General features: G+C 39.2%; 3 protein-coding genes across 19 annotated transcripts in view; all 3 read left to right on the plus strand.

Annotated features, from left to right (window-relative positions):
- The window catches only part of shc1 (SHC (Src homology 2 domain containing) transforming protein 1), a 42658-nt gene extending 39897 nt beyond the window's left edge, over positions 1–2761 (plus strand). For all 3 annotated transcript variants that reach the window (XM_017468679.3, XM_017468697.3, XM_017468670.3), the window contains one exon: positions 55–2761. In XM_017468679.3, the coding sequence (XP_017324168.1) occupies positions 55–183 (129 nt within the window). In that variant the 3' untranslated portion in view covers positions 184–2761. The remainder of the gene's footprint in view (positions 1–54) is intronic.
- Positions 2762–2878: 117 nt separating this feature from the next.
- lenep (lens epithelial protein) lies at positions 2879–6199 on the plus strand. The gene is made up of 2 exons (XM_017468765.3): positions 2879–4233; positions 5301–6199. Exon 1 carries the CDS (start codon positions 3926–3928, stop codon positions 4115–4117), a length of 192 nt encoding a protein of 63 aa, XP_017324254.1. The 5' UTR covers positions 2879–3925; the 3' UTR covers positions 4118–4233; positions 5301–6199.
- Positions 6200–10903: 4704 nt separating this feature from the next.
- On the plus strand, positions 10904–27131 carry pbxip1b (pre-B-cell leukemia homeobox interacting protein 1b). Of its 15 annotated transcripts, none has more exons than XM_017468578.3 (11): positions 10948–11043; positions 14066–14138; positions 14223–14308; positions 16046–16171; positions 16398–16710; positions 19381–19605; positions 19706–19729; positions 22315–22361; positions 23339–23455; positions 23544–23811; positions 23906–27131. In XM_017468578.3, the coding sequence occupies exons 3-11, from the start codon at positions 14249–14251 to the stop codon at positions 25264–25266; spliced, it is 2541 nt and encodes an 846-aa protein (XP_017324067.1). In that variant the 5' UTR covers positions 10948–11043; positions 14066–14138; positions 14223–14248; the 3' UTR covers positions 25267–27131. The 15 variants fall into 15 exon arrangements, with proteins under 15 accessions (XP_017324051.1, XP_053536322.1, XP_053536315.1 ...); XM_047154851.2 differs by having other exon boundaries at positions 14223–14302; XM_047154818.2 differs by lacking the exon at positions 10948–11043 and adding an exon at positions 11091–11755.
- Positions 27132–27198: the final 67 nt, after the last annotated feature.

A 27198-nucleotide genomic window follows, 5' to 3' on the forward strand; every position in this document is an offset into this window, starting at 1 on the left:
GCTGGCTGTTTTTGATTTCCGTCTCATCCTCCCTCTCTCGTCTCTCTTTTCTAGGTTCGTACCAAAGACCATCGCTTTGAAAGCGTCAGTCACCTGATCAGTTATCACATGGACAACCGGCTGCCAATCGTATCTGCCGGAAGTGAGGTGTGCCTGCAGCAACCAGTGGAACGCAGAGCCTAAGTGTCACACACACTTATACACACACACACACACTGTTCTTCTTCTGCCATGGTGTCTCCTTCCTTCTCAATCTCTTGTAATTAGACTTTTCCAGAGATTGTCTCACTTTTTTTGCAGAGAGGATGAGCAACAACAAGAAAAAAATAGTAACAAAAGTAAGCTCTGTCCATCCATAATGAAGCTTGGAAGTGATGCGATCATTGGACTCATGGACCAAGAGAATTTCACAGCCTACAGATTAAGCTGTAAGAATAAAAGCGAGACTCCAATGGGGAAAACGAGCCAAAAAAAGAAAATCCAACAGACTGGTGTAGGATAGGTATTGGTGTAATGTGATGTCGCGTCCCCTACAAAATGGCATGTATGAGTTAAGCGTGAGATGTCTGGGCATTCAAGGGTTCAGCTGAAATAACCCTCAGTAACACTCCAAAGGTCATCCACTGCCGAAGAGAAGTGAAGTGAATCAGAGACTCGAAAGACTGGTATTTTGGTTTCGTTCGTTCATTCATTCTCAGAGCTCTGGTTTATAAAGCCAGCAGAATCACTGCGTACAGACCAACACGTAGCTAGCCATTAATTCTGATGCTGATGTCATGAAGTAGATATAAATTACAGTAGTGGGAACTCATTCAGCCACTCTTTTTGGTAGATTCATTAGAATTAACATATTCTTCAGAATAAACAGGATACTACTTGGAAATCATCCCTAGTGGTTCCTATAAATCTCCCATTCACCATTTGGGAGTGTTTCAAAGCCACATATCATTCTATATGCAAAGAGGAATAGATTATATACTGTAGATTATACATATGATGAAGTTTTGTTTTTGGGTTGTTTTTTTTTTTTTTTTTTTTTTTTTTTTTTTTTTTTTTTTTTATAATAAAAGAGAGAGATATTTACTTTCGTTGAAACGATGAACCCAGCAAGGAGCAGAGATGGGGATCAAAAGAAACACAGCACACATCTAGAACCCTACAGTCTGGACAGAATGGACTTGATGAAAGAGACCAAGAGTGAGAGACTGTATACAGAGTTGCTCCAAGCTCATCAGGACTCAAAAAAGGGGAGATGAATTCAGTCCTCGCCGTAACGCATATCCTGTTGTGGTGATGTCATCTTGGAGAGCACCTGTATCATGAACTTTGTCCTTTTTTTTTTTTTTTTTAGCTGTATATTTCACTTTTATCCATGTTCGCCTTGACAATCTATCTCCGTGTGTACTCGAGTTGAAGTTTAAAAATGATGAGACTCAAAAGGAGTGAGGAGACATAAAAGTAAAATAATTATAATAATAATAATAATAATAATAATAATTAAAAAAAAAAACAGATAGCGATGCTAAAATGAATCCAAATATGACACCCTGTTGCATATGATGCACATTTCTGAACTAGAGTAACATTCATTTCATATGAAATGTGTTATCATCACTGCCCTATAATCAAGGAACAAACACACTCCATCATTTCCTGTTTTTATGTTCCTATTAGAATTGTGCCTTTTCACTCGAGAAAGCCACCAAATTAGGATGCAGTCGAAGTAAAGATGAAAACTCAAGAACTTCATTGGCGTTCCGAGTTTATAACGTTTTCTTCCCGGAATTCCTACACAAGTGTGTTTCAGTTTGATCCAGGTTTTAGTTGATGGTAATCTTAGTTGTTTCCTTGCACATTCTCTTAATCCTGCTGGTAAATAGTGCTCATGTGTTCGTGCTGTGCTGTGACTTAATGAAAACTTCTAGATATTGTTTCATGATGTTTCTTGCTTGTGATATAGTTTTCTTACCAGCTTCATAAACTGTACATAGATATCACATATCACAATGTTTATAATTCTTGTAAGCTCATCCAAGACCCAGACTGGATAAAGCCAGACCGCCTTGTTATGAATGTCAGCGTTGATTTGAAGAAGCAAGAAACCAATTAAAAATGATTTTTTTACTTCTTTCTTATAGATTTACTAAAGCATATATTCACTGCAGGGTTTGAGTTTATCACCAAATGTACCACTCAAGTGCAAAGAATTCTGTAATTGGAAACATGATATCATCATAATTAGTTAATTAGGAGTGGATCTGTATTAGACACAGTGGGTAATATTAGAGTATTGGCATTGATGTGTAGGGCAGGCAGATTCTTGTCTGTGGCTCAGTTTGATGTCTTAAATTATTTGACTTCTTCACTCAACACTTGTGTGTCAAAAAAAAGTGACTGGTGCAGTGCCAAGTGCGGTCTACCCAGGGGTGTGGGTGCCTCACAGACTCCACACTGTTGCATGGAAACCCTCTGCAGTCTTTGTGTTATAGTTACAGTGGTTTATTTCTTCTTCTTTTTTTTTTCTTCTTCATGCGTGTGTTCACCTTATGACTGATAGTGGTTTGTTTTTTTTGTTTTGTTTTTTGCATTTTCTTGGCCAAAGGTTTATTTTGCCTTACCAGCACAAGACTTTTTTTTTTATGTTGCCTTTTCTTTTTGATTTATTTTAATATGCCTTTAATGTTCTTTTTTTTTTTTGGCATACATGTTTACATGTGTATCTTGAACTATAGATTGCATATATAAATGCATTATCAATACAGATGTTGAGTGTGTTTTATAATTTGGCTTACTTTTTTCCTAAATCTGCAGTTCTTCACATTTCACATGATTAACAGTATGTGCACGTAGTGCATTATTGTCAACTCCAAAATTACTGGTGCCCTTCATGAGAATGGGCACAAATCTGCGCAAATGTTGTATAAAATATATATTACACAATAATTTTTTTCCACTGCAACAATATGGGAAAACTGCTTACCTTTTACTGTAACTCAAATCCTTCTACTGAAGACATTCTTTATTAAACAGTAGTATTTTAGGCCTCCCAGGTGACTATTTATAATGAACTTTACATTTTAACAATACAATTTAGACATTAGAGACCAAGTATTCTTTGTTTTCCTCCAGGAAAAGCTACATCAAATGGTGCCAGTAATTTTGAAACAGAAAAATGAAAAGTGTACATTTTAAAATAATGCTGTTATATTAAAACTGTAGTGTTCCCATATGTTCAAGCTCAAATATCCCTCTTTTCATGTTTGCTTTGGCCCATTTTCATGAAGGAAGCCAGTAATTCTGAGTTGATTGTATAAATTTGCTATTCCCCTATGCGTATGGTTAACATTCCCTTCTGTTTTAAACATCCTACTTGCATAGGAAGGAAAGAACAATGTGAGTATTCAAAGCTTTTGCACTAGTCATGAAATGGACGCAGTGGACATGCCACTGATGCCCATAAATGGCTTCCTAAATCACATTAGAACAAAAGGCACCAGTTCTGGGCGGGGTAGAATGGACCAATCATGTGTTTGGGTAAATGTTTTGAGAAACATGTTCAGGATCTTTTCCCAGAACAAAAGATGAACTAAAGATGCACAATAGGGAGATTAAAGGTTTAATGACTGTACAATATAATGTCAGAGAATAGTAGAAAGTGCATGGTCCACTGGAATGTTCATGAGCTGAATATAACATATAGATGCAGAAATAGTGCTGAGATCATTCAGGGACTGTGTGTGTAGATCACAGCAGATACGGAGGAGGTAGAAGGTGGTTTCGTTTTCGACTCTCTTAATCACTGTACAGTGTCACACTGGAGAACTTTATCACTCAGGATCGAACGCAAGTCCACACTACCCTTCGCAAATTTCTTGCCCGTTTTTTCAGCCATCCTTTCCGGTCTTCGGCGGGGAATCAGCACCAGATGCATCCTCAGCGCCCCCTGGCGCAGGCTGTGCCTGCCTCACTGGGCCAGAATCTGAGAGACCTGGCATATGGCTTTGGCCCTGGAAAGAAGCTGCTGGGAGGGAACATCTCCTATGGGGTCATCCAATCTTTGAAAGAGTGTCTTTACTTCTTGCTCTGCTGCTGGTGCATAAAAGAGATCCTGGACTGAAACAAATGAATGAGAATCCAAGATGATCTGGGAAAGTGAGGGCTTTGTTTTTCTCCTTTTATTCTTTGCCTCTTAATTTGAGAGTGATGGTGATGCTGAGTTGCCTGCTGCCTGAGGTAAGCAAAATGCAAACGACGTTCCATAATTTCATCTATAATTTAAAGCCACTGTCAGGATTTTAAAGAAGGTATACTGTAAATCATCTGTTAAAAAAGACAATTGTATCTTGAAACATTATTTAAGATAACACATTTGAAACCCTCTCATTTTTTGATTCCCAAGTAGTTAATTGTTAAGCTAACTCCGAATTGTTAAGTGAACTTTCTGAAAGGTAAAATAATCAATGTGCCATTGTGAAGAAATATCCTGATTGTCAGATTAATATATTTTATATTATATTTTAATATAAATTATCACCTTGGGTTATATTCAAATCCTTTTCATATATTCTTAATTATCAATATGCTAACTAGATCTACATTCTTAACAACATTAGGTCAGATCTGGAAAAGTGTCTTAAATACGATAACCACGTTGGGGCTCTGGTATTGAATTTTCTGTCCAGTAACTTAGCTATTTTACCAATTACATAAGCCGAAATCTTGGCTTATTCCTATAGACTGTTTACACTCCTTTTTTAAAAATAAATAAATAAATAAATAAAAATCTTAAAGGTGGACTGGATGGTTAATGGTTGTAGCTTAAGGTTCTTCTTGTCTGAAAAGTGACCGCTGATGTAGTTTTCTACACAGAACCCTTTAGAGAACTCCAGTGAGACACGCCAAAGAACCCATTGGGGTTATAAGATAAGACAATTTTTCCTAAGAGTGTAGAAATTACATATTTTTTCTTTTAATACTTCTTTAACAATATCAAATGGGGTTGTGGCTGTTCCACTAGATGGAGCTCTAATAAAATGAAGACACATTGTTTTGGGGGAGAAATGTATTTTGTGCCTGCCAATAAGAGAAGAGAAATTTCTGGGAGTTGAAAGGCCAGGACTGCCAGAGAGCCACTGCAGTCCTTTGGCAACAAGACGTTTATCCCGCAATTGCTCAGCTCTGTTCTTTGATTGTAAATCTACTCCTGAGCTGTTCAGATGCTTTAGATAAAAATGTTGCCAGTTAATTAAATACTTGGAAATATATAAATTGAGCTATTTTGACCTCTGCTTCTTTTCCAGTGTCCCTGAGTGAAGTGGCATGTTCCCATCACTGTCCAGCAGACCAATCAAGGATAACCGACTTGTCATAGCTGTGACAACAGAGGCCTTTGACCATGACATGAAGAAACAGCCTTGTATTTTGTGTGTACAACTCCAAATGCAATAAATTTGGGGTTTTTCCTAAAGCAACAATGGGAATTACCTAGCAAACAGGAAACCCTTAGATGAACCCTTTTCCACCAATTTGGTCATCTGCCATTTCCCACCCACTTGCTAGCACTATCCCGATCACTCCCCAGGTACAAACTAGGGAGAGTGAAGGCTAACACGCGTCCTCTGAGACATGTGAATCCAGCCAACTGCATCTTGCTCGTTCTAGATCACAGGGCAGTGTATCACACTCGGAGGAAAGTGCCACTACCCTTTTCCGCACACATGAGCTCACAGACACTCGTGATTGACTAGCGTTGCTGTGATTGACAGAAGAGAGTGAGTCTCCTGACCAGAGAGCACAGCCACTTTCCCCTTAGCTCCCAGCCACTGATGGCTTTGGTATCATTAGGATTTGAACTTCAGATGATCGCGTTATGTTTTTAAAAAATAAAAGAGCAAGAGTGCAGCTTCGTTCGTTCATTCATTCTTTCATTCATTTAATCATTGCTTTTACCTCCTGTCAAAATTCCAACACACTGTCGTAACACATACGCAAAGCACACGATACTGTCATAAACCATAACACACGACACAATATTAATGTAGTTGGTGCATAGAAGATAGGGCAAATGCTTTTCTGTTGCTCCACTCGGGGGCTGGCCGTTTGACAGTTTTACCACTGTACCACTAGCTCAGAAAAATATTTCTATTCCAACTTTCTTAAGCATCAATTTTACCATGTAAATATTAAAGCTCACAATGATTTAGGATTTGGCTGTGCTAAAAGGCCTTCCAGTAAAACCTAATAGCATTCTCAGTGTACAATTTTAATTTCGATCAACTGGACTCGTACACTTTAAACCAGACACCATGTTCATAAAAAATATTTTATTTATTCCAAAATAAGTACAAAGCCAATAAGCAAACCATCATCTGCTTATTAAATCGGTCACATTTCTGCCATCTGGAATCTGAATAGTAAAATATAATGAAAAATACTTTTCTAGTATTCACACCATATCTCATGTAACATAACAGGGTTATTGGCTTAATTCAGAGCAATGCAAATGCAATCTAAAGTTTACACAGAATGGTTCTAAAAACAAAAAGGATCTGGTGAGCAGCAGTTGTCTGAGCGGAAATGCCTTAGAGCGGTCCCAGGAAAATGACGAGACTGGTTCAACCTGACAGAAAGTCTTCACATTGCCACCCTTTACAGCCGTAAATGTACAACCAGTTAGACCTTGGGGCGTATTGGCTAGAAAACCACATCAGGTTCCACTCATGTCAGCCAAGAACAGGAATCTGAGGCTACAATGGGCATAGACTCACTGAAACTGGACAGTTGAAGATTGGAAAGGACCAGGTGATGGTTTTTTTTGTTTGTTTTTCGCACCATTCTGTGTAAACTCTAGAGACTGTTGTTTGAAAATCCCAGGAAATCAGCAGGTTTTGAAATACTCACAGCAGCCCATCTGGCACCAAATCCATGCCACGGTCAAAGTTAAAAAAATTTTCCCTCATTCTGATGTTTGATCTGAGCATTAACTGAAGTTCTTGACCTGTACTGTATCAGCATGATCTTATACATTGTGCTGCTTCCACATGATTGGCTGATTGTATAATTGCACGAATCAGCAGGTGTACAGATGTTCCTAATAACATGGACGATATGTCCAAAAGTCTCAACACAGATTTTTGTAACATACTCACAATCTCAGATATTACCCCCATTCTTATAAAGACATCAGTTACCAAAGTCTTCTCTTCGGTCTGCCTAGTTCTGTTTGTCTCAGAAAGGCATGCTGCTAGGACTCTCCCTCGGCTCCTCCCTTTCTTTCTTTTACAATGAAAAGCTCCATCTCTTTTCACCCATTATTTCCACTCATCTCATGAACATACTGTATGTTTCAGATTCCAATAAATGGAGCATTTTTGTCCCACTCTATTGAACACAACACTCAGGGTCTGAAGTTTTGTGCTTCAGCTTCTGGGTACTACAAATGGAAAACAGGCCAGTGCTGCAATATTATGGGTCGAGAGCTCAAGGAGAATCCACAGAGCCATTAAAGAATACTTAACTGTTTATTTCATTAAAAAAGCACTTTCTCTACACAGCTTGCCACACTTTTGTGCTGTGATTATTATCATTTATTCTATTACCTTGCTTAATATTAAAATTTTAAAACTTTTTGCAGCCAAGAACTCTTTCAACTGTAAAAATAAGTGACATGAAGCACCTTTGACTATACTAAAATTATTCAGATACCAAGCTTATTATTTAAATGTGTACAATAATGTTTTGGTTATTTATTGCAGACATGGAGCTTTTTAGTCCTAAATACAAATTTCAGAACATACAACAGATTAATCAGTCCATACAGGATTTAGAGTGGTCATTTTGCAAAATTGCAAGGTCCTCCAAATCTTTCAGAGTTTGCTTGATTTTGCATTCATTTATGTGATCGCAAAATCCTGGAGGGACTGATTAAGTCCACGTTAGCATTACTTATATGTCTATTTGCGTTTGAGTTCTTGAGGTTTTGGACCAGTCAAATAGATAAACAACTACAGTATATAATAATAATAATAATAATAATAATAATAATAATAATAATAATAATTAGGGCTGTTGATTTAACACGTTAATTTAGTGCAGTTAATTATGTCAAAAATAATGCATTAAAACGATTAACGCATTTAATGCACCCTGTCCCACCCCGCCCCGCCCACCCCAGTACGTCATCTTACATTGCATGCAGTTGCTTAGTGACGAGCAAGCTCTGTTTGGCCGTCTGAAGGGAAATTTTATATTCAAAACACATCCAGATGGAAGCACTGATAAGACCAGATACTTTCTATAATAAGTAATTTGCATACCATCAAAGCAGTTCTAGCCTGAACTCAAAGCATGTTTTAGCGAGCGCTACAGTTAACACAACCCGGCTGCTACAGTCAACACACACCTCCAAACCACACTGACCGAGATCAGGCAGCACAAAATGATTAAGTCTACATCAGAAAAACGAACAAATGCGATAGCTAAATGGATTGCTGTGGACTGTAGACCTGTTAATATGGTGGAAGACAAGGGGTCGATGAAAGCATTTCGAACTGCATCCTCAGATACAACCTAAAAGTTTCCACCCATCCATCCAGCCAGCCAGCCATCTTCTGTACCACTTATCCTTTTCAGGGTCACGGGGAACCTGGAGCCTATCCCAGGGAGCATCGGGCACAAGGCGGGGTACACCCTGGACAGGGTGCCAGTCCATCACAGGGCACAATCACATACACATTCACACACCCATTCATACACTACGGACACTTTAGACATGCCAATCAGCCTACCATGCATGTCTTTGGACTGGGGGAGGAAACCCCCGCAGCACGGGGAGAACATGCAAACTCCGCACACACGGCCCCAGCAGGAATCAAACCCCGGACCCTGGAGGTGTGAGGCAAACGTTCTAACCTTTGGACTGGGCCACTAAGGCACCAGGTCACCAGGTCTACTGATAATTCCTGTTGGGATGAAGAAGGAGAGACTCTGACACAATGGTTTGATCCTGAGTGGCACATGTATGAATAATAGGAATGAGAACAAACAATAAGACCATGAGCCTTGTAAGCACAAGATGTGATTAGAGATCATTGATTTGTGTTAACACAAAAAAAAATTTAACTCCTTCACCACTGCCAATACAATAAGAATTATTTGTCTCATGTAACAATATATAATCAGCATGTAATTTACTTGGTTAGTATGTAAACCGTGTGACTTGAAAAAAAATCTGGATTTAGTAATTTGGAAGATTTATGTATATGCTTTCCTGGCCTTGAATAAAGAGGAAACTTCACTCAGAGATTTTGTCATCACCTCTCTTTCATTAAGATTGCCATCACAGTGAGCTCTTGTTGGGGCTATTGGGAAGGATGACGATTCCATCCTGTGTCACGATCATTATCTCTCCAGCCTTCCGTAAAGACTGTTGGATATGTTGGAGAAAAAAAAAACTGTTTGTTAAAAAGGGCACTCTAAGAAGTTTTTATTAAAATATACATAAAGAAAACAGGTAAAAATTCACACTTTATTGTGTTATATATTGAATTTAAAATGGATTAAAAGTACAATTTAGGATATTAATCTACACACAATAGCGCATCCTGACAGGGGGGCTTTTAGAGCAGTGATGGCTCAACGTTAAAGGCTCAAAGTTAAGGCTCTAGGTTACTGATCAGAAGGTTGGAGATTCTAGCCCCAGCACTGCCAAGCTACCACTGTTGGGCCCTTGAGCAAGGCCCTTAACCCTCTCTTCTCCAGGGGTGCTGTATCATGGCTGACCCTGTGCTCTGACCCCAGCTTCCTAACATGCTGGGATATGCAAAGAAAAGAATTTCACTGTGTGGTAATGTTTATGTGACCAATAAAGACTTCTTCTTCTTAAAAAACAAAAACTGAGATATCTGAAGTATTCAGACCCTTGATTAAAGCACTCCAAATTTAGCTGAAGTGCATCCTGTTTGTTTTGATTATCTGGAGATGTCTGCAGAACTTGTTGCAAATTCAACTGATTAGACATGATTTAGAAAGGCACACACCTGTGTACACACACACACACACACGAGCCAACAATTCACAGTTCATGTCAGAACAGCAACCAAGACTTTAAGCCAAAAGAACACTCTGTAGACGTCTGTGGTCAAGGGCATGAAAACACTTCTGAAGCTTTGAACGTTCTCAGTAGCACACTGGCCTCCAACATTGTGAAATGAAAGAAGTTTGGATCCACCAGGACTCGTCCTAGCACTGGCATCCAGCCAAATTCAGTAACCATGCAACAAGGGCCTTGGTCATGTTTTGACTTTGTCGTCGTTAATTAAATAGTCAACAAAGCCATAAAAAGTACGTATGTGTGTGTGTGTGTGTGTGTGTGTTAATAACACACGCAATAATAACACGTGGATTATATACTGGCGCTGGGAACATATTTGTTCACATGCTCAGTGCAAATAATCCTCAGGCTGCCTGTTGTATTTGCATAGACTGGTCTATTTCACTACATCAACTTCTCTATCTTTTTCCTCGCACAAAGGACCTGGCACCCCTATGACCAAGCAAGAAGCATGATGCAGCTCCATAAACACACACATGATGAGATAACGCTCACATGAAATCTTATGTATCAATTAGCCTTATATTATTCTTATATGTGGCCTTTTGCACCAGTGTAATACAGGATATCTTTTCAACAGAGATTCCAGTGGATAAAAGTGTCTGCTAAATGCTGTAAAAATTAAAACCTATTATTTTAATTACATAAATACCTCGTGTATTGGATGTTGAATGATTCTATTGGATGCTATCTGTGTGTTTTTTTGTTCTTTCTTTCTTTCTTGACACCTGTGCTTGTCAGTTTTGTTTGGTTTTTTTGAAGCATGGTCTATACCGGCTTGTGATTGGTGCATTTTTGTGTCTAGGGGCGGGGCGTTTGGGAAATTATCCGCTGCGATTGGGGTAGAGCAGCGAAGTCCAGAAGGAGAGCTGGGGAGTAGCTAGAAACTATTCGAAGACTTGCGGGGTTTAAAACGCTTCAGAGGACTTGAGGTAAGATTATTATATTCGTGCAGCTACAATATTGCCTTAAAAAAAAAAAAAAAAGATGAACTGGAACAGCCTTGTGTTGTGTAACCTACTTCTAGAGTTTTGCATATCCGCAAACTTTGCCTTCATTTCCGGCACTGGCTGGGTTTATAAGATTGTATCCCAAACGAGGCTCTTTCCGTTCTATAGTGCACTACAAAAGTCGTAGAAAGCCGTTTGTTTATGTTTGAGTTAGTGCGCCTACACAGGGAGTAGGATTCTTTTTGGAATTCGGCCCACGTTTAAGGCTCTTTGTTGACTTGAGCACACTCCACCAGTCGTGCACACAATCTAGTCCAGTCTAAAAGTTAATTATGCAGGACAGAGAAACTTCAAGTTTATCCAAATTCGCTTTCTTGTTGTGAAGTCGCCATTTTAAAGTATTATTTATAGCGTTCACATCTGCTCGTGCGTTGACACACTGGCTGAACGGTGTACATAAATAGTACTGCGGCTGTTGAAGGGTTTATTTCATTCCCTGATGTAGGACACTTGGGTTCAGTAGGGGGTTTGGGATAGAGCTCTTAAATACCTCCGGTTTCCAGCAGACTTGATGTTAAGACAAACTTTTACCTTTTTTGGTCATTTTGTGGGAGCTGGGACGAGATGGGAAGTGAAGGGCGTTAAAGGCAGTGTTCTGACAGATTAACAGACAGAATAACGTTGAGGCACTCAGGTGAGGTTTTTTTGACAGGTAAATGATAGCTTGTAAAGTTATTTTCCATTAAAGTGTAAATATGTGATATGGGAATATAGGTTTTGCTTAGAAAGCTTGACATCTCTGTGAATTGCCTGCTTTCTGCTGCAACACTAGATACCCTACTGACAAACAAACAAACAATAGAAACCCTCATAGAATTTGTAATGGTTATAATGGAAACTTTAATGGTCCCTGTGGGTCTCTACTGGTCATTTGTTGCCGTCTATTAGCGGCATGTTATATCTAGTGTATACAATTAAGGACCAGTAATACTAATGAACATGGTTTTAATGGTTAACTGATGGTTTGTAATGGTATTTGTAATGTAAACTATTTAGAATGTCTGTTATGGTTCCTATTGTGTGTGTGTTTTTTAAATTATTTATTTAATTTTATTTTATTTATTTATTTATTTATTTAAAAAAAACGGAATTATGGAAACAGACCCATCTAATTGACCACACGTTCATTCGTCATCTCCATGCGCAGGTAATAGCGCAGGTATATATTCGGTGTCTGTTATATCATTTTGAACAGTCAGTGACTTCAGTCTGCATCAGTTGATTGATTCATTCATTAATCTTCAGAAACACCTTTATCCTGGTCAAGGTCACCAAGGATCCGGATCCTATCCCATATGTTCTAGCTGGAAACGCCGGTTCATCACAGAGCACCGTGCATACACTCGTCCCCTCCTACACCATTTCTTTTGTATGTTTTCTGAAGGTGAGAGGAAACTGGTGAACCCGGAGGAAACCCACGCAGGCACAGGGAAATAAAGTGTACCGCAGTGCCGTCTGCATCTGTCGATCCGACCGTAAATGTAAATTCGATACCAAATTTCAGCCCTGGCATCGAAACAAAATCCAGTATTGTGTAATGGTGCTCGGGAAATTGTGCAGAGGCTCAGACGTTTTTGTGAATTAATTCTTCCCTGCTGAAATAAAAAAGAATTTTTGTAATGGTTATAATGGGAATTGTATTGGTTTAATGGAAACTGTAATGATCCCTGTTGCCTTCTATTGGTGGCATGTTATGTCTAGTGGATCCCATTTAAGGACCATTAATGATTTTAATGATTAGTTGATGGTTTGTCATGGTATTTGTTGTGGAAACCGTTAAACTTTCTGTGACTGTTTCTATTGTTTGTTTGTTTTTTTTTCTTTCAGCATTTTTCTACCAAATAATCAAAATGATGCATCAGAGAATATTTTAGTTTGATTACAGTAGTTATAAACACAAAATACAGGGGAAATACCTGCTCTACATTGTAAGGGTAAATCATAACATTATACTGTAGGAATACATGAGAACTTTTGACTGGTGTTACATACATGTATACACACATGAAGTAGTACATACGGAAATATGTCATGTACACCGAGACGTTATCCAGCCTGAGCTGGCGTGAAATATGCAAACATCTTTAAGAGGACAGACATGAATATGTCATTTGCTGTTCAAGTTGACCTTCACAGTGTATGGATACAAACTGGCAATACAATTTATTAGTCCGATGATGAAGATGGAAAAATATATACAAGATGTAACCCCACTAGTTTTTTATTCTACAGTCTACCTCTTTTTTTTTAATGGTTGAATCTATTAAGCTTTCAGCTCAATAGAGCAGCCTTTCTTACTGCATTATTTTTAGCTTTTATCTAATTCCACTATATCCTGAGTTCCCATCACAGCCCAGGGCTACATTTACCAACCTCTCAAGGGGGAGTTTCCATTAGCAGACCCAAATTACTGTGACAAGGATTAAAAAGATCCTTAATGTAGTGTGAAGTGTGTCACAAAGTACCTCATTAGTTTTTTGGAGAGCTGTGGTGTTAATAAATTCAGTATTAAGAAAAAAAAGTATTTTTTAAATTTTTTTTTACCATCTATAAAATATGCTTGATAACGTTTGAATATCAGTAATATAGGGATCATCACGTATTGAAATGTAGGGATCAGTCGTAACCTCAAATGAATGAACTAGTTGGAAAAGACACCAAAAAGACTTCAGCAGTAACTCTGACTTTTTTGTTTGTCTCCATTGATGCAAAGAGTTTTCCGCTTCCGTCTTTGAAATGCTCTCTCTTTTTTTTTTTTTCGCACTTGTCAGTGACCGCCTTAGTTACCCAGGTCTCTGCCAAAACATTTGTTGTCCAAAGGAAAGGCCCAGTGTAGCTGACAGCGCAGTGTGAGATAAATACTAATGAAGATAGTAGTATTTCCAGCAACTTCCAATCCTGTAGGAGACTTTAACCACACTGTTTTCTCTCCATTGTGTTAAAGGCCTGTTCGTTTCCTTTAACTCCTGATTCATTATCATATCAGTGAACAAAGCGCTTTGTCATTCAGCATTCAGGTATGCGATAGAGCATGAAAATGAATCTGCTACTCTGTTACCTACCCTGGCTTCAGGGATGTTGATTGCTTTTGTGTGTTGCAGTTGCTGAACAGAGCCATCAGGGGGCGATGGCTGACAACAGCAGCACTAATGGCAACAGTTGGACCATTCTTGCTCCAGAGGTAAAGGTGTGTGTGTTCTGTTATTAAGGTAGGCCTGGCAAGTCTGTGGGTACTCCCGACGTTCTTTAAACGTTCGTCGTCGATTCCTTGCCTCACCCATTCGCAAGGCCGTTTTTATGTTTTAAGGCCGGCTTTTGTTTTTATGTTTGAGATCAAAAGATGCATATGATATGACTGATCAGAATGTCAGCTTTCATTTCCTGATATTTACATCTAGATGTGTTAAAGAACTTACAACATGGCACCGTTTTGGTGGCAGACCACCTGATTTTTAGGTGAGCAAAACTATTGGAACAGTAAATTTGACTTCATTTTTAGTTGCATATTCCTTGCTTGTAATAACCGCATCAAGCCGGTGACCCACTGACATCACCAAACTGTTGGTTTCTTCTTTTGTAATGCTTGCCCAGGCTTTTACTGCAGCCTCTTTCAGTTGTTGTTTGTTTCGGTCGGTTTCTCCCTTTAGTCTCCTCTTCAGGAGGTGAAACGCATGCTCAATTGGGTTAAGGTCTGGTGATTGACTTAGCCAGTCTAAAACCTTCCAGTTTTTTCCCCTGATAAAGTCCTTTGTTGAGATGGCAGTGCGTTTTGGATCATTGTCTTGCTGCATGATGAAGTTCCTCCCAAATAGATTGGATGCATTTCCATACCATCATGAGTTACATCATCAGTACAGATTAGTGAGTCTGTTCCAGAAGCAGCCATGTAAGCCCAAGCCATGACACTACCTCCACCATGCTTGTGTGTTTTGGATCATGAGCAGATCCTTTCTTTCTCCACATTGGCCTTTTTCCATAACTTTGGTAGAGGTTAATCTCGGTTCCAGAACTTTTGTGGCTCATTTGTGTTTCTTTGTGAATTCCAATCTGGCATTCTGATTCTTATTGCTGATGAGTGGTTTTCATCTTGTGGTGTGGCCTCTATATTTCTGCTCTCAAAGTCTGCTTCGAACGGTGGATTGTGATACCTTCACCCCTGCCCTGTGGAGATTGTTGGTGATGTCACTGGCTGTTGTTTTGGGGTTTTTCTTCACCGCTCTCACAATGTTTTGGTCATCAGCTACAGACATCAGCACTGATAACTATGAAGCACATAGAATCAGGAATCAGGGAGCAACAATTTGAGATTTGGGATGCACTTTGTATTTGTTGTAACAGTGCACTAGAGTTTAGACTCTCTGGACTAGTTGATGTCATTGGGCCACATGCTTTGTTCTAAATGTTTAAGTGAATAGTTTTCTTCAGTTATTATTCTATAAATACATGCAGCAAGATTCTGTAGTCAAAAGAGCACCATTAGGTATGTCCAGAATTTTTTACAAAGCTACATGGAGCTACAAGCAGTATTAGCATTTAGTAAACAATGCACTGGTTCCCAGATTCAACTGTCAACTGCCTCCATATAGTTTCAGGCAGGAAGAGTATAATATCTCGGTCTGAAATTGCATATACTGATAAAATCAGACCACCAAAGTTCCAGTAGATTGAGTAACTTTATAATTTAACCGATTTGTTTCCTTTTATGCCAACGCCTATTCATGTACCAACCCATTTTTGTATCATTGAGCCATTTTTTTTTAGTTCCGCCCCTTTCGTTCAGGTCTTGTGTGCAAATGATTGGTAGACGAAAACCTTAACGATGTTAATATTAGCAGTTAAATGCTGAGAAAATGGGTTATGGAGTGGGCTGAGGAAAATAGGTTATGGAATTTAAACCAAAGTTTGATCTGTTTTATTTCTATAGGAGTCTGGAGTAGAGAGCATGGGTCCTCTGTCTGAAGGTCAGGGAGAAGTGCATGCAGCTCCCACACAATCATCAGCGCTCTCGGACAGTCCCGCAGAGCAAACTCACCCTCCTGATCCTCCACAGGTTTGTGGCATTTAGTCCCCGTTTCTGTCCCTTGGGTGTGAAATAAACAATGTGGGATACAGAAAAGTGATAAAATAGCATAAAGGAAAGTGATCTGTGGTTTTTGATCATGTGATATAGTGGGGGTGGGGGGTGGGGGTCGCTGACTTCAGTTTACAAAATATACTTGGATGCATGCAGAATTAAACTTTGCATGGGTGTGATAGTTCTGTGTATCGTTTTCCAGGTGACGCCACTAGAGAGCAGTGAAACCGCAGCTGTTTTACACAGTACCTCTGTGAAGCAGGACACTGCGTCCAGCATCCCTGCTCATGTTGAAAACCTGACCTCCTTGACCACTGACCTTGAAGAGCCAGGAGCCTCTGGTGACGGCTTTGAAAGCCAACCGCTTATTGATACAGAATCATTCTCTGACTCTTACACACACATCAGCCCTTCACCCGTGTCCGCATCACTCCCTGGAGCCTCAGAAGAAGAAGAAGAAGAGGGGCTTTCACACGGGGAAGAGAAGGGTGAGCCGAGGAAGACTCTGAGAGAAGGTGAGAAATAAGTCACGCGGCAAAAACGTCCCAGTTTTACACATGCACCTAACCCAAACAAAAGGAATGTAACGTTTTTACATGTTCTTCTTTAAGTTGTGGTTGCTGGACTTAATGGAGAGTGACGGATATTGACAGGTCTGGTATGGAGTGCTCAGGAGTTGCATGATTGAATGCCGCCAGACAGCTTGATCTGTTCTACATATTAGGCTGCTCTGAAATAGGATTATAGATTTGATGATCTACTCTGTGCATCTTGTCTGTGCTACACTGCAAAAACTGACACCGTACCAAGTGATGATTATTAAACCCATTTCGAGACATTTTGGCTCGTATTAACCTTTACATTTTTCTTATTCTGTTGGCAGATAATTTTGCTTCGTTCTAGAAATAAATGTTTAAAATTAAAAGATGGTATATCTGCCAAAAGAACAAGACTATGTGATGCTTGAAATTGGTAAAAAAAAAAAAAAAAAAATTTAATAAAAACTGGAAATAGGTTTAATAATCTTATATTTGATTTATGGTAACGGTATAATAGGAAATACTTGATAATTTTAACTATATTCAAGATTTTTGCACTTGCTTAGATGTAAATTCTTTGCACTATATTTATAATATAAGCACAGTTTGCCTGCAGCAGCTGCACAATATTTGTACTCCTGCCTTTTTCGAATACACTCAGCCTAATGCAATTATCTACATCATTTTATTCATAAGCAGCTGTAATTATGACACGTTGGTAAACATCCAGAAACAGACATTGCATACTCAAGGCAAAGTATGTGGACATATCTAAACACAGTGTCAGATTTTCATCTATATAACTACTTTTTTTTTTATTTTTTTTTTATCTGCTTACTATTTATAAACCATTCATTTATTCGTCTTCAGTAGATATGTTATCCAGGTTACATTTGTGGTGGATGCGGAGAATCTGTCTGGATGGCACACACGTTCACACACTCATTCAGACCTAGGGGCAATTGATCTTATCCAATCCACCTACTGGCATGGTTTTGGGAGGTGTGAGGAAACCAGACAATCTGGAGGAAACCCTTACATACATGGGGAGAACACGTGAAACTCCAGACAGAAAGTAATCTGAGCTCAGGGTCAAACCAGGGACCCTGGAGCGGTGAGGTGAGCACCACTGTGCCGCCCATGCTAAGCTATTTTTAATTTAAAAGTCCATTATCTTTGGCAATATAAAGATTCTCATAAGTTCAGCATCGGATAAAATTTGGACTGGGCGATATGACAAATGTATCGCGATATATAATTTAGCTAATGAACTGTCTGCAAAACAGTAGGAAAAAAATGTTAAAACGGAGTTCGACAATACTTTTCTTTAATGTCTACAGAGATAATTAAGTTTGAAAAAATGTACGTCAAATCGTCATCCATTCAGTGCCATTGAGTTTGCAATTATTAAAAATGTCAAATTAATTTAAAAATATATATACATCACCATACCAACGGTATCTCAGAAAAGTGTATTGTTTAATTATTATATCACAACATCGATATTATATCGCCCAGCCCTGGAGAAAACATTTTGACCGTTTGAGGAGTATTTTGCCTGGGCACCCTGACACAATATTAAATAGCACATATTAAAGGGTTTCATTGTTCTTATCGACTCAAGAAACTGGGTGTCTGCTGGATGTGGAACAGCTGCACAGGCACACTGATTTCCAGAGCCCTGAGGAATTCCAGAAATAGAACCAGATCTAGCAAAGCCCTCGGTCTCTGTGTTAAAGCATAGCCTCAATCCACAAAGCATTACAGCATTATGGCGCAGAGCAAGATTACCACAGCGTTTCAGGATGGACCAGTACTGCTTGCGAAGATAATTGCACTAATGATGCATTAATCAGTTGGAATTGAAGGGTTTGTCGCAGCATTAAACCATACCTCTGCAGTAATGCTTAAATTCAATGTGGCCATTACTGAAATGTCAAGGATGTGTCACTGAAATACTTACACAAATCTGTAATATGCTTTAAACCGATACTGGCATTTTCCTAGCTGGCACTGCATTTTAACACTGCTAATACAACAAATACACTCACCAGCCACTTTAATACATCTGCTCATCTAATCAGCCAATCATGTGGCAGCAGCGAAATGTATGAAATGGTGGAGCTTCAGTTAATGTTTGTGTTAAACATCAAAACGAGGATTTTCACGCACGGCAGTGTCTAGCATTTACCCAGAATGGTGCAGAAAACAAAAAACACCCAGTAAGTAGCAGTTCTGTGGGTGGAAATGCCATGTCGGTGCAGGAGATCTGAGAAGACTAGACCGACTGGTTGGAGCTGACAGGAAGACTACGGTTACTAAAGTAACCACTCTTTATAACCGGGAGGGCAAAAACGCATCTCAGAATGCACAACACATTGAATCTTGAGGTGTATCGGCTACAACAGTAGATCACCTCTTCCTATCTTTCTGTCAGCTTGAATCTCTGTTTATTCTCCTCTGACTTTTCTCATCAACAAGATCTTTCTGCCCGCACAACTGCCGTTGCATTTCTCTGCTGCGACGTGATTGGCCGATTAGACAATTGCATCGACGTGCAGGGCTACAGATGTTCCTAATATTGTGGTTGGTGAGTATATGTACTGTAGAATACTTACAGAATAAAATGTCTCTTTTTCCATGCAGAGTGTAAGCCAGAAGAGAAGGCAAACGAGGGTGATGGTCTAAGGAGGAGGAATCTCTCTGTCCTGACCCCTTTGTACCATCGAGAGGACGAGGAGGAGGAGGAGGGTGAGGAAGAGCAGTTCAGACATCCACAGAGAGAAGGAGAAGGAGACATCGGGTTCAGCTTGAACAAGTGCATTTTTGGAGCGCTCATCCTTCTAGGCCTGGGCACCTTATTCTTTTCTGGTAAATATTTAACACGGAATGCAGACTCTAATCGATAAAACATGAATATTTCCTGGTTGAGAGAAAGGGCTTGCTGAGACAGGGTTGTATTATTCTGCAGGTGTTCTCATGGATCTGGATGATGGTAGGTAGTGTGTGTGTGTGCGCCTGTGTAAATTTATAAGGAGAAAATGGATGAATGGAGTGATTTAAGTGTAATGCATGCCTGTGTTGATGGGTAATGATCAGTTTGATTGGCATGTTGCTTTAGGTGGGTGATTCTTCAGTTTCATGTGTGTATGACCGAAATGTAAGAAAATGGAACAGTTCCTGTGATTTAAGCACTATTGTTTTTAAAGTAAAATATCGAGACGTTAAAATGATTAATGGGGGGATAAACAACATAAGGTGTCCTGTAAGGTGTTACTAGACCACCACGGACCACCACAATTCTTCCTAAGTAGATGTTTTGATGATAGTGCTGGAGAGTGTGTCCTAACACATTTTCATCCTCATCAAATCATTCAGTAAACCTTCGTGTGCTGTGTACAGGGATGTGAGGGGTATATTGTCATCCCAGAAGAAACCACTCCCTGCATTGACATTCTCAGTCACCTGAGGAGCTGGAGCTGGTTCTGTTTTTCCTTACATGTCGCGCTAATGCAAAAGAATCACGGTCATTGAACGTGTACGCTCAACCAGTTTCCAAACTTATTTACAGTTGGGTCCCACCTCCCCCCGTCCCACCCCCCCATAGATCTCAATGCAGATATCACTTTAATCACTGCTCCTATTTAAACACAAGCCAGTCGAGCAGTCATTTTGACTTGCGCTCTTATCTGGCCAAAGTAATGAATAGCGATTTTCTTCTCTTCTGTCATCCAAAATCAAGGTCAACTGGGCCTGCTCAGCATTTTTGTACAGTGGGGGAAATAAGTACTGAACGCGTCAACATTTTTTTTCAGTAAATATATTTCCAATGACGCTATTCACTTGAAATTTTCACCAGACATCATTATTGACTCAAGAAATCCGGAAATATAAAGAATGCACAACATTAAGGTCTATAAATGAAGTTATGTGTAATAAAGTGGAATGACATGGGGAAAAAAGTATTGAACACACTAACTGAAATTTATTTAATACTTAGTGGAGAAGCCTTTGTTTGTAATGAGAGCTTCAAGACGCTTCCTGTATGAAGAAATTAATTGGCCGCAGTATTCAGGTGTGATTTTGGCCCGTTCTTCTAAACTTGTTGTCTTTCAATCTTGTTTAATTGGATTCATTGGCTTAGCATGGCAATTAAATAAATATTCGCCAGTCATTTCTTTAATATTAGCAGTGATTATTGTTTTTGTTTTTTTTATTATTATTTATTTGATAGAAGTATGATATGAATTGGTATTCAATAAAAAATTTGACCCCATGTAAGTTTAAACATTTATAGCAACCAATTGTTAAAAATTTACATAGTGATGTACTACTCCATCACATCCAGTGGTTACAAGAGTACTTTTTCAGTTATAGGAAGTGCTGAGGTTTTGTGTGTCTTCATGCAGTTAAATCATGCACCATATGTAACCAGAGTATCTCTAAATTGTACAGTACAAAAAAAAAAAAAACGCTGTTGTCAATGACCGTGAAACTTGAAGAACCAACCAGTTTGCCATGTGATGTACTGTGGAGAGCAGCATGAACAAAAATATTGTTTTGAAGAAACACTCAGTCTTTAAGGTACACTTACCTTGTATCTCCAGGCACTGGACATTTATCGGGTATACATCCATATAGTTAGATATAACAATATATAATTAGTCACTATAGCTCCTGTGTTACTACCCACAGTTCATTAGTTTGCTTCTTCCCCCATCAATCAGTGGAAAGGGACTACCACTGGCCAGATATTATTTGGCCGGTAGACACAGACTTTTCACTTCTGGATTGAGAACAGTCCAGTAACTGAAGATATCCAGCCAGAAATAGTCTTGTGGTCAGAAATAAAACGATGAAGAAGGGATGGATGATGATGTATAAACAGCAACACTTATATACACTTATATCAGCACTGCACACACGCTACTATGAGACCATCTTGTTGATATGAATGGTCCTTTTCCATTGATGGATGGAGAAGAAGAGGCTGCAAGTCAGTAATTGTATACCTACAGTGTGTACCTATATGGTATCTGTACTTGGAAGAAAATCAATCATAAGTGTAATTCGAAGGTAAGTATGTCTAATTATCCAATACGGACTGTCTGTAGAAACTGAAAATTAATGTAAATCTATGATTATTTTTCTCAACGCTGTTCATATACAGCGAGTCTGCCTGAATTGCATGACCTGAGTGAATGTACAAATCATTTGTAGTGTTAACTGGCCTTGTTTATATCATGTAAGAATGAATATATCTGTGTAAATAAGCAAATATAAGTGAAGTTGATTTTACTCTAGTTGTTTTAATAACTATTCGTTCTACACAAGAATATGAAATAACCTGGGAAGTACAGTGTGCTGACGTGTCTAACGGTCGAATCCATTTTTAACTTTTGCATGTGTACTTTCTGTGTGCATGTTTACTCTAAAATGTAAGGTGTTCCTGGAGGAGATGTACCTCCTTAATATTACATGGTGTACACAATTATTTAATGTTGTGCTTTATGATATAGCTCCGTTTATGCTGGTGTCTTGAATGGAAATCATTTACTAAAAATTTTGCTTTTGACTTAGAAGGAGATGCAGATGCCAAGGATGTGAACTATCCAGATGTAAAAAAGGTTAGTTCTTGTTCTCATTGTGTGTGTGTGTGTGTGTATGTATGTATGTGTGTGTGTGTGTATATGTATATATATATATATATATATATATATATATATATATATATATATATATATATATATATATATATATATATATATATATATATATATATACACAGCACTGTTTTGTGTCTCAAGGACAGTGGGTTTTTGTGTGCTAAAAGCAGTGTCGAGCGAGACAATTGTGCCTTAGTTTAGTGTGTAGTATGCCGTTTGGGACACCGCCATGAATGTGTATTGACTTGCAGTAGTCAGCATAATCAGTGTTGGAGAACGTTACACAGTGTCCTTTCTCAAGGATCTGGCAAGGAGGAGCTCACAGCTTATTTTACATGGGAAAACAAAAATGATCCTAAAATGTCATGCTATGCATAGAATTGGCTGCATCTGAATATCCCTACTACCCTACTATACAGTAGGTGAAAAGCAGTACACCAAATGAGGAGTATATCCGAATTCGTAAATCAGTAGTCAAGAAATACCAGGATGACCTACTGCTTCTGCCGAGATTCTGCAGTATGGAAGCAATGGACACTGTGCGATCCCATAAGGCAGCGGGACTGGTGCAGAAAAGCTGTCGGAAAAAAAAATCGCAGACGTCAGCATGGCTCTTTATTAAGTCGGAGGTCACATGACCGCCTCAACATGGCAGATGTAGTATGTCTGGATTGTATTCATACTATACACACGAATCAGTACGTACTTTATTAACGGCCGAGCATTGGGTATTGAATCGAATGCAGTAGATACTGTCACAGTACGTGATTTCAGATCGCAGCCATGGTGTGCTTCAGTCATGGTTTTTATCATTAAAAATATACTGATAATATAGTTGCCAACATTGCTGCATTAAAAGTTGAAACAATAGGGAAATTGAGGTGTGTGTGTGTGTGTGTGTGTGTGTGTGTGTGTGTGTGTGTGTGTGTGTGTGTTAGGAGTGGTTGAATCCTGATGCTCAAGGAGATGCACCTGGAGGTGTCCAGCCACCAGAAATACTGGACAAAATGGCCAAGGAGAACCAGCAAATTGCAAGCTTACAGGCAAGGCTTCAGGTAGCTTCATGTACTTTCATTTTCCATCTGTTTGGAGTGTCTCGTATGTTCTACATTCTTTTCCATCTTTTTTTCTTCCTAAACAAAGGAACAGGAAGTGGAATTAAAGGCTGCACAACTGCAAGCGGAGGAAGGCACCAAGGAGAGACTGAGGAGGGAGGAGCTGGAAGCAGAAAACCAGAGGATGAGAGGAGAGTTGGATAAACTGCCTGCCCTTCAGAAAGAGTACGAGCAAGAGAGTGAAAGGGTAAAGAGAGAGAGTGAGAGAGTAAATAAGGAGCTTGAAGCACTTCCAGCTATGCAGGAAGAGCTGGATCGTCTAAAAGAGAAAGTTACGGAGCTCACTCAGAGTACAGGTACAAAGCCCAAGCACTGGCGGATTAATTAAGGCTCAATGTCACTCTGGTTTGTTTGCCTTTTTCTCTGATCAATATTTATTCTGTCTTCTAGTGATTGTGCAAGCTGTGACGCCCTCTGCTGGACATGAAGAGATGCCTAGTAGTCAGGAGAGGAAAGAGAGAAAGGATAAAAAAGCTTGGGATAAAGAGAGGAAAGAGAAAGAAATTAAGACAGAAAAGAAAGAATGGAAGAAGGACAAGAACATAAAGGTAGATGAGCAAGAAGGCAAGGGAAAAAGCACAAAGGACCATAAAGAGTGGGAGAAAGAAGAAGTCAAGAAAGGGAGGCGTAAGGGAGAAGGGAAAAACGGGCAAAAAGACCACAAGCAAGAGGATGCCCAAAGTTGGAAGCTTGTTGATGAAAAAAGAGAGCTTAGGGAAAGGACTGGGAAAAAAGAGAGGAAGGAAGATAAAAAGTGGGAAAAGGAGAAACATGGAGAATTTGTTGACCGAAGGTGGGAAAAACGAGAGAAAGGAAAAGAAGATAAGGAATGGAAGCAAAAGAGTGGGCAAAAAGACTGGAAAGAAGAGAAAGAATGGAAGAGGGGTAAGCAAGCTAGTCAGGATGAAGTACGGAAAGAGACGAGTGAAAAAAAAAAGGATTGGAAAGAGAGAAAGGAATGGGGTGATGACAAAGAGAGAGGAGCATCAGGTGATGAAAAGTACAGCGATAAAAGCCCAAAGGAGAAAACTAGGAAAGGCAAGAAAGATCATCACGACGGAAACAGTGAAAGAAAAGAAAGGGAGGGGAAGCATCGGGGTGGGAAACAGAAAGACAAGCCTAAAAGTGGAGAGAGAGCAGAAGGATGGAAGGAGGAGAAAAAATACAAAGACAAGAACCATAAAAAAGAGGAAAAGCTGAGCAAAAAAGGCAAACATGAAGCATCGCACCATTCATACAGTGACAGACAGCACAGCAAAGACCACGTGCACGTCGACTACTGGGCCGAACAGAGGGAGAAGATCCGTCACTATTACGGCTCGACAGAAGGGTGCGCAGACGTGACAGCTTGTGCACACGAGGAGGGGCTTGCTCCTGTTTCGCAACGGGCATTTGAGGCGTTCCTCGCGGGCTATTTGACGAAACTTCTAGGACCCAAGGACCAAACTTCCAGAAAAGAGGAACTGAGCAAGCTGATCGGCGAGTTCTTCACTGGCGGAGTCTTCGTCCATGACCAGATACCATTCAGCGAGTTTGTGGAGGATGTGGAGGACATTTTGGAAGACATGGCAGATGGAGATGACGATGATGATGATGATGATGATGATGATGATGATGATGATCAGCTAGAGAATGAGATGAAGGGATTTGCAGCAGAGGCAATGGGGAAATTTGTGCTTCGGGAAAAAGAGGGGAATGAAGTGAAAAGAGGGGGAAGTGGAAGGAAAAGGGGTAAAGCGGCGAAGGGTTAGCAATATAGACAAGATCTTGATTAAAGTATGTTGTGTAGTTCTTCCTCTGAAGTGTAAAGTAATATGAGGGTTCCACATTTACATGCACCTGTTTGATTCAAAACAAGGAAGTCTAAGCACTGCTACTGTACAACTGTTTCCAAGCTGTAAATGTGAGAGAGAGAGAGTGTGTGTGTGTGAGAGAGAGAGAGAGAGAGAGAGAGAGAGAGAGAGAGAGAGTGAGAAATGAGACACTTCCTGTTATTGACTGAGTGGTCCAATACTTTGAGTTGTTTTTTCTTTTTTTTTTTTAGGTTTTAGTCTGTTATTGCCCATAAACATGAATCTGTCAACCACGTAAAATAGAACAAGCTTTAATATAGGTTAGCTTTTTCATTGCAGAGATAGGGTTGCTTTGCTATTGCTTCACGGAATGTACACTGTGTGGCTAAATGTTTGTGGACACTTCATTATAACACACATGTGCTTGTTAAACATCCCATTCCAGATTTAGTCCCTCCCCCCTTTGATGTTATAATCACCTCTGCTCTTCGGGAAAGGCTTTCCAATAGATTTTGGAGCATGGCTGTGGGGATTTGTGCTCATTTGTGTGCACATATGCATTAGTGATGTTGGCCATTGATGTCAGGCGAGAAGGCCTGGGGTGCAGTCGGCATTCCAGTTCATCCCAAAAGTGTTCAGTGGATTTGAGGTCAGGTCTCTATAAAGGTCACTGAACGTTTTTCACACCAATCTTGGCAAACCATGTCTTCATGGAGCTCGCTTTGTGCACAGGGGCATCGTCGTGCCAGATCAGGTTTGGTCCCTTTAGTTCCAGTGAAGGGAAATTGTAATTCTACAGCGTACGAAGACATTTTATACAAGTGCGTGTTTCCAACTTTTTGGGAATAACCACATGTGGGTGTGATGGTCAGGTGTCCACATATTTTTGACCATATGGTGTATATTCATCCATAGACTGGGTTAGTGTGTAAGAGTATGCAGCATTTTAAAAAGTCAGACTCTTACATATAAGTTTATAAAAAATTTTCTGCATGTAGTTTTTCGTCCCTGCAGTGCTCAGATTTCTTTACAGTGTACTATAATATTTTTTTTTTCCGATTTTGGTACATGTGTTTTGCTTATTTATTAATTTTGTTTCTGTGGGAAGCTCTTGTGGAAGCTTTGTGTTTAAAGTTTGAGATGTGTTGAGAAAGTAAGGAATTAATATTCTTACACCCAACCAGTTCATATTTTATAGGGTAGACTTGCACTGTCAGCAAAGCTTTTTACACTTTGTACATTACGGATTGTTTTACAGATGTAAAAAAAAAAAATAAATAAAATATTGTCACGTGGTACAACATATTTAAATATTCGTCCACGTATAGGACATAAAACGTCCATCTTGCAGTAATTATTTGCATTACAAAACTGTATGAAGGTTTTCATTTGAAAAGTCTTACAGTGATAATTACTCATAAGAAGTGTATGTAAAACTGGCACAGAGCTGAACAATAACTTGTATTTTAGTACATACAGTTAAGATATTCATGGTACTGTTTAGATACTTGCATTATGCAATAAGTTAATAAGTACGATGAGTACTATGGATAATGCTAAAATCTCTGCGCTTGGAAATAGAATCAGGGAGCAGAATAAACCGTCTTTATTGTAGTGGGGTTTTTTTTGTTTTTTGTTTGTTTGTTTTTGTTTTTTTGTTTTTTTACGAAATCCGTCAAACCAAACGGCTATTTTAAAATAGCAACGTGCTATTTTTCAGTTCTGCTTACTCTGTGGTCTTGCTGAATGCTAACTTGTGAAAAGTTACACCTTGCACCTTTTCATTTTTCACATTTCAACTAATAAAGCCAAATTTACCCAAACTGCTTGTCTGTAACCAATGTAATGTAAAATTCCAATCAAGGACACGTTGGTTGAAACTCAGATAAA

The sequence above is a fragment of the Ictalurus punctatus genome, chromosome 1 (assembly GCF_001660625.3).
Source record: "Ictalurus punctatus breed USDA103 chromosome 1, Coco_2.0, whole genome shotgun sequence".
Taxonomy (NCBI): domain Eukaryota; kingdom Metazoa; phylum Chordata; class Actinopteri; order Siluriformes; family Ictaluridae; genus Ictalurus; species Ictalurus punctatus.

Bases quoted from the DNA above. Each gene is read 5' to 3' on its own strand.
- pbxip1b (XM_017468562.3), top strand. From the start codon at position 14,249: ATGGCTGACAACAGCAGCACTAATGGCAACAGTTGGACCATTCTTGCT. The intron at 16,172-16,397 runs GTTTGTGGCATT...ATCGTTTTCCAG, and splicing joins ACCCTCCTGATCCTCCACAG to GTGACGCCACTAGAGAGCAG. The intron at 16,711-19,380 runs GTGAGAAATAAG...TTTTCCATGCAG, and splicing joins GAGGAAGACTCTGAGAGAAG to AGTGTAAGCCAGAAGAGAAG.
- lenep (XM_017468765.3), top strand. From the start codon at position 3,926: ATGCATCCTCAGCGCCCCCTGGCGCAGGCTGTGCCTGCCTCACTGGGC.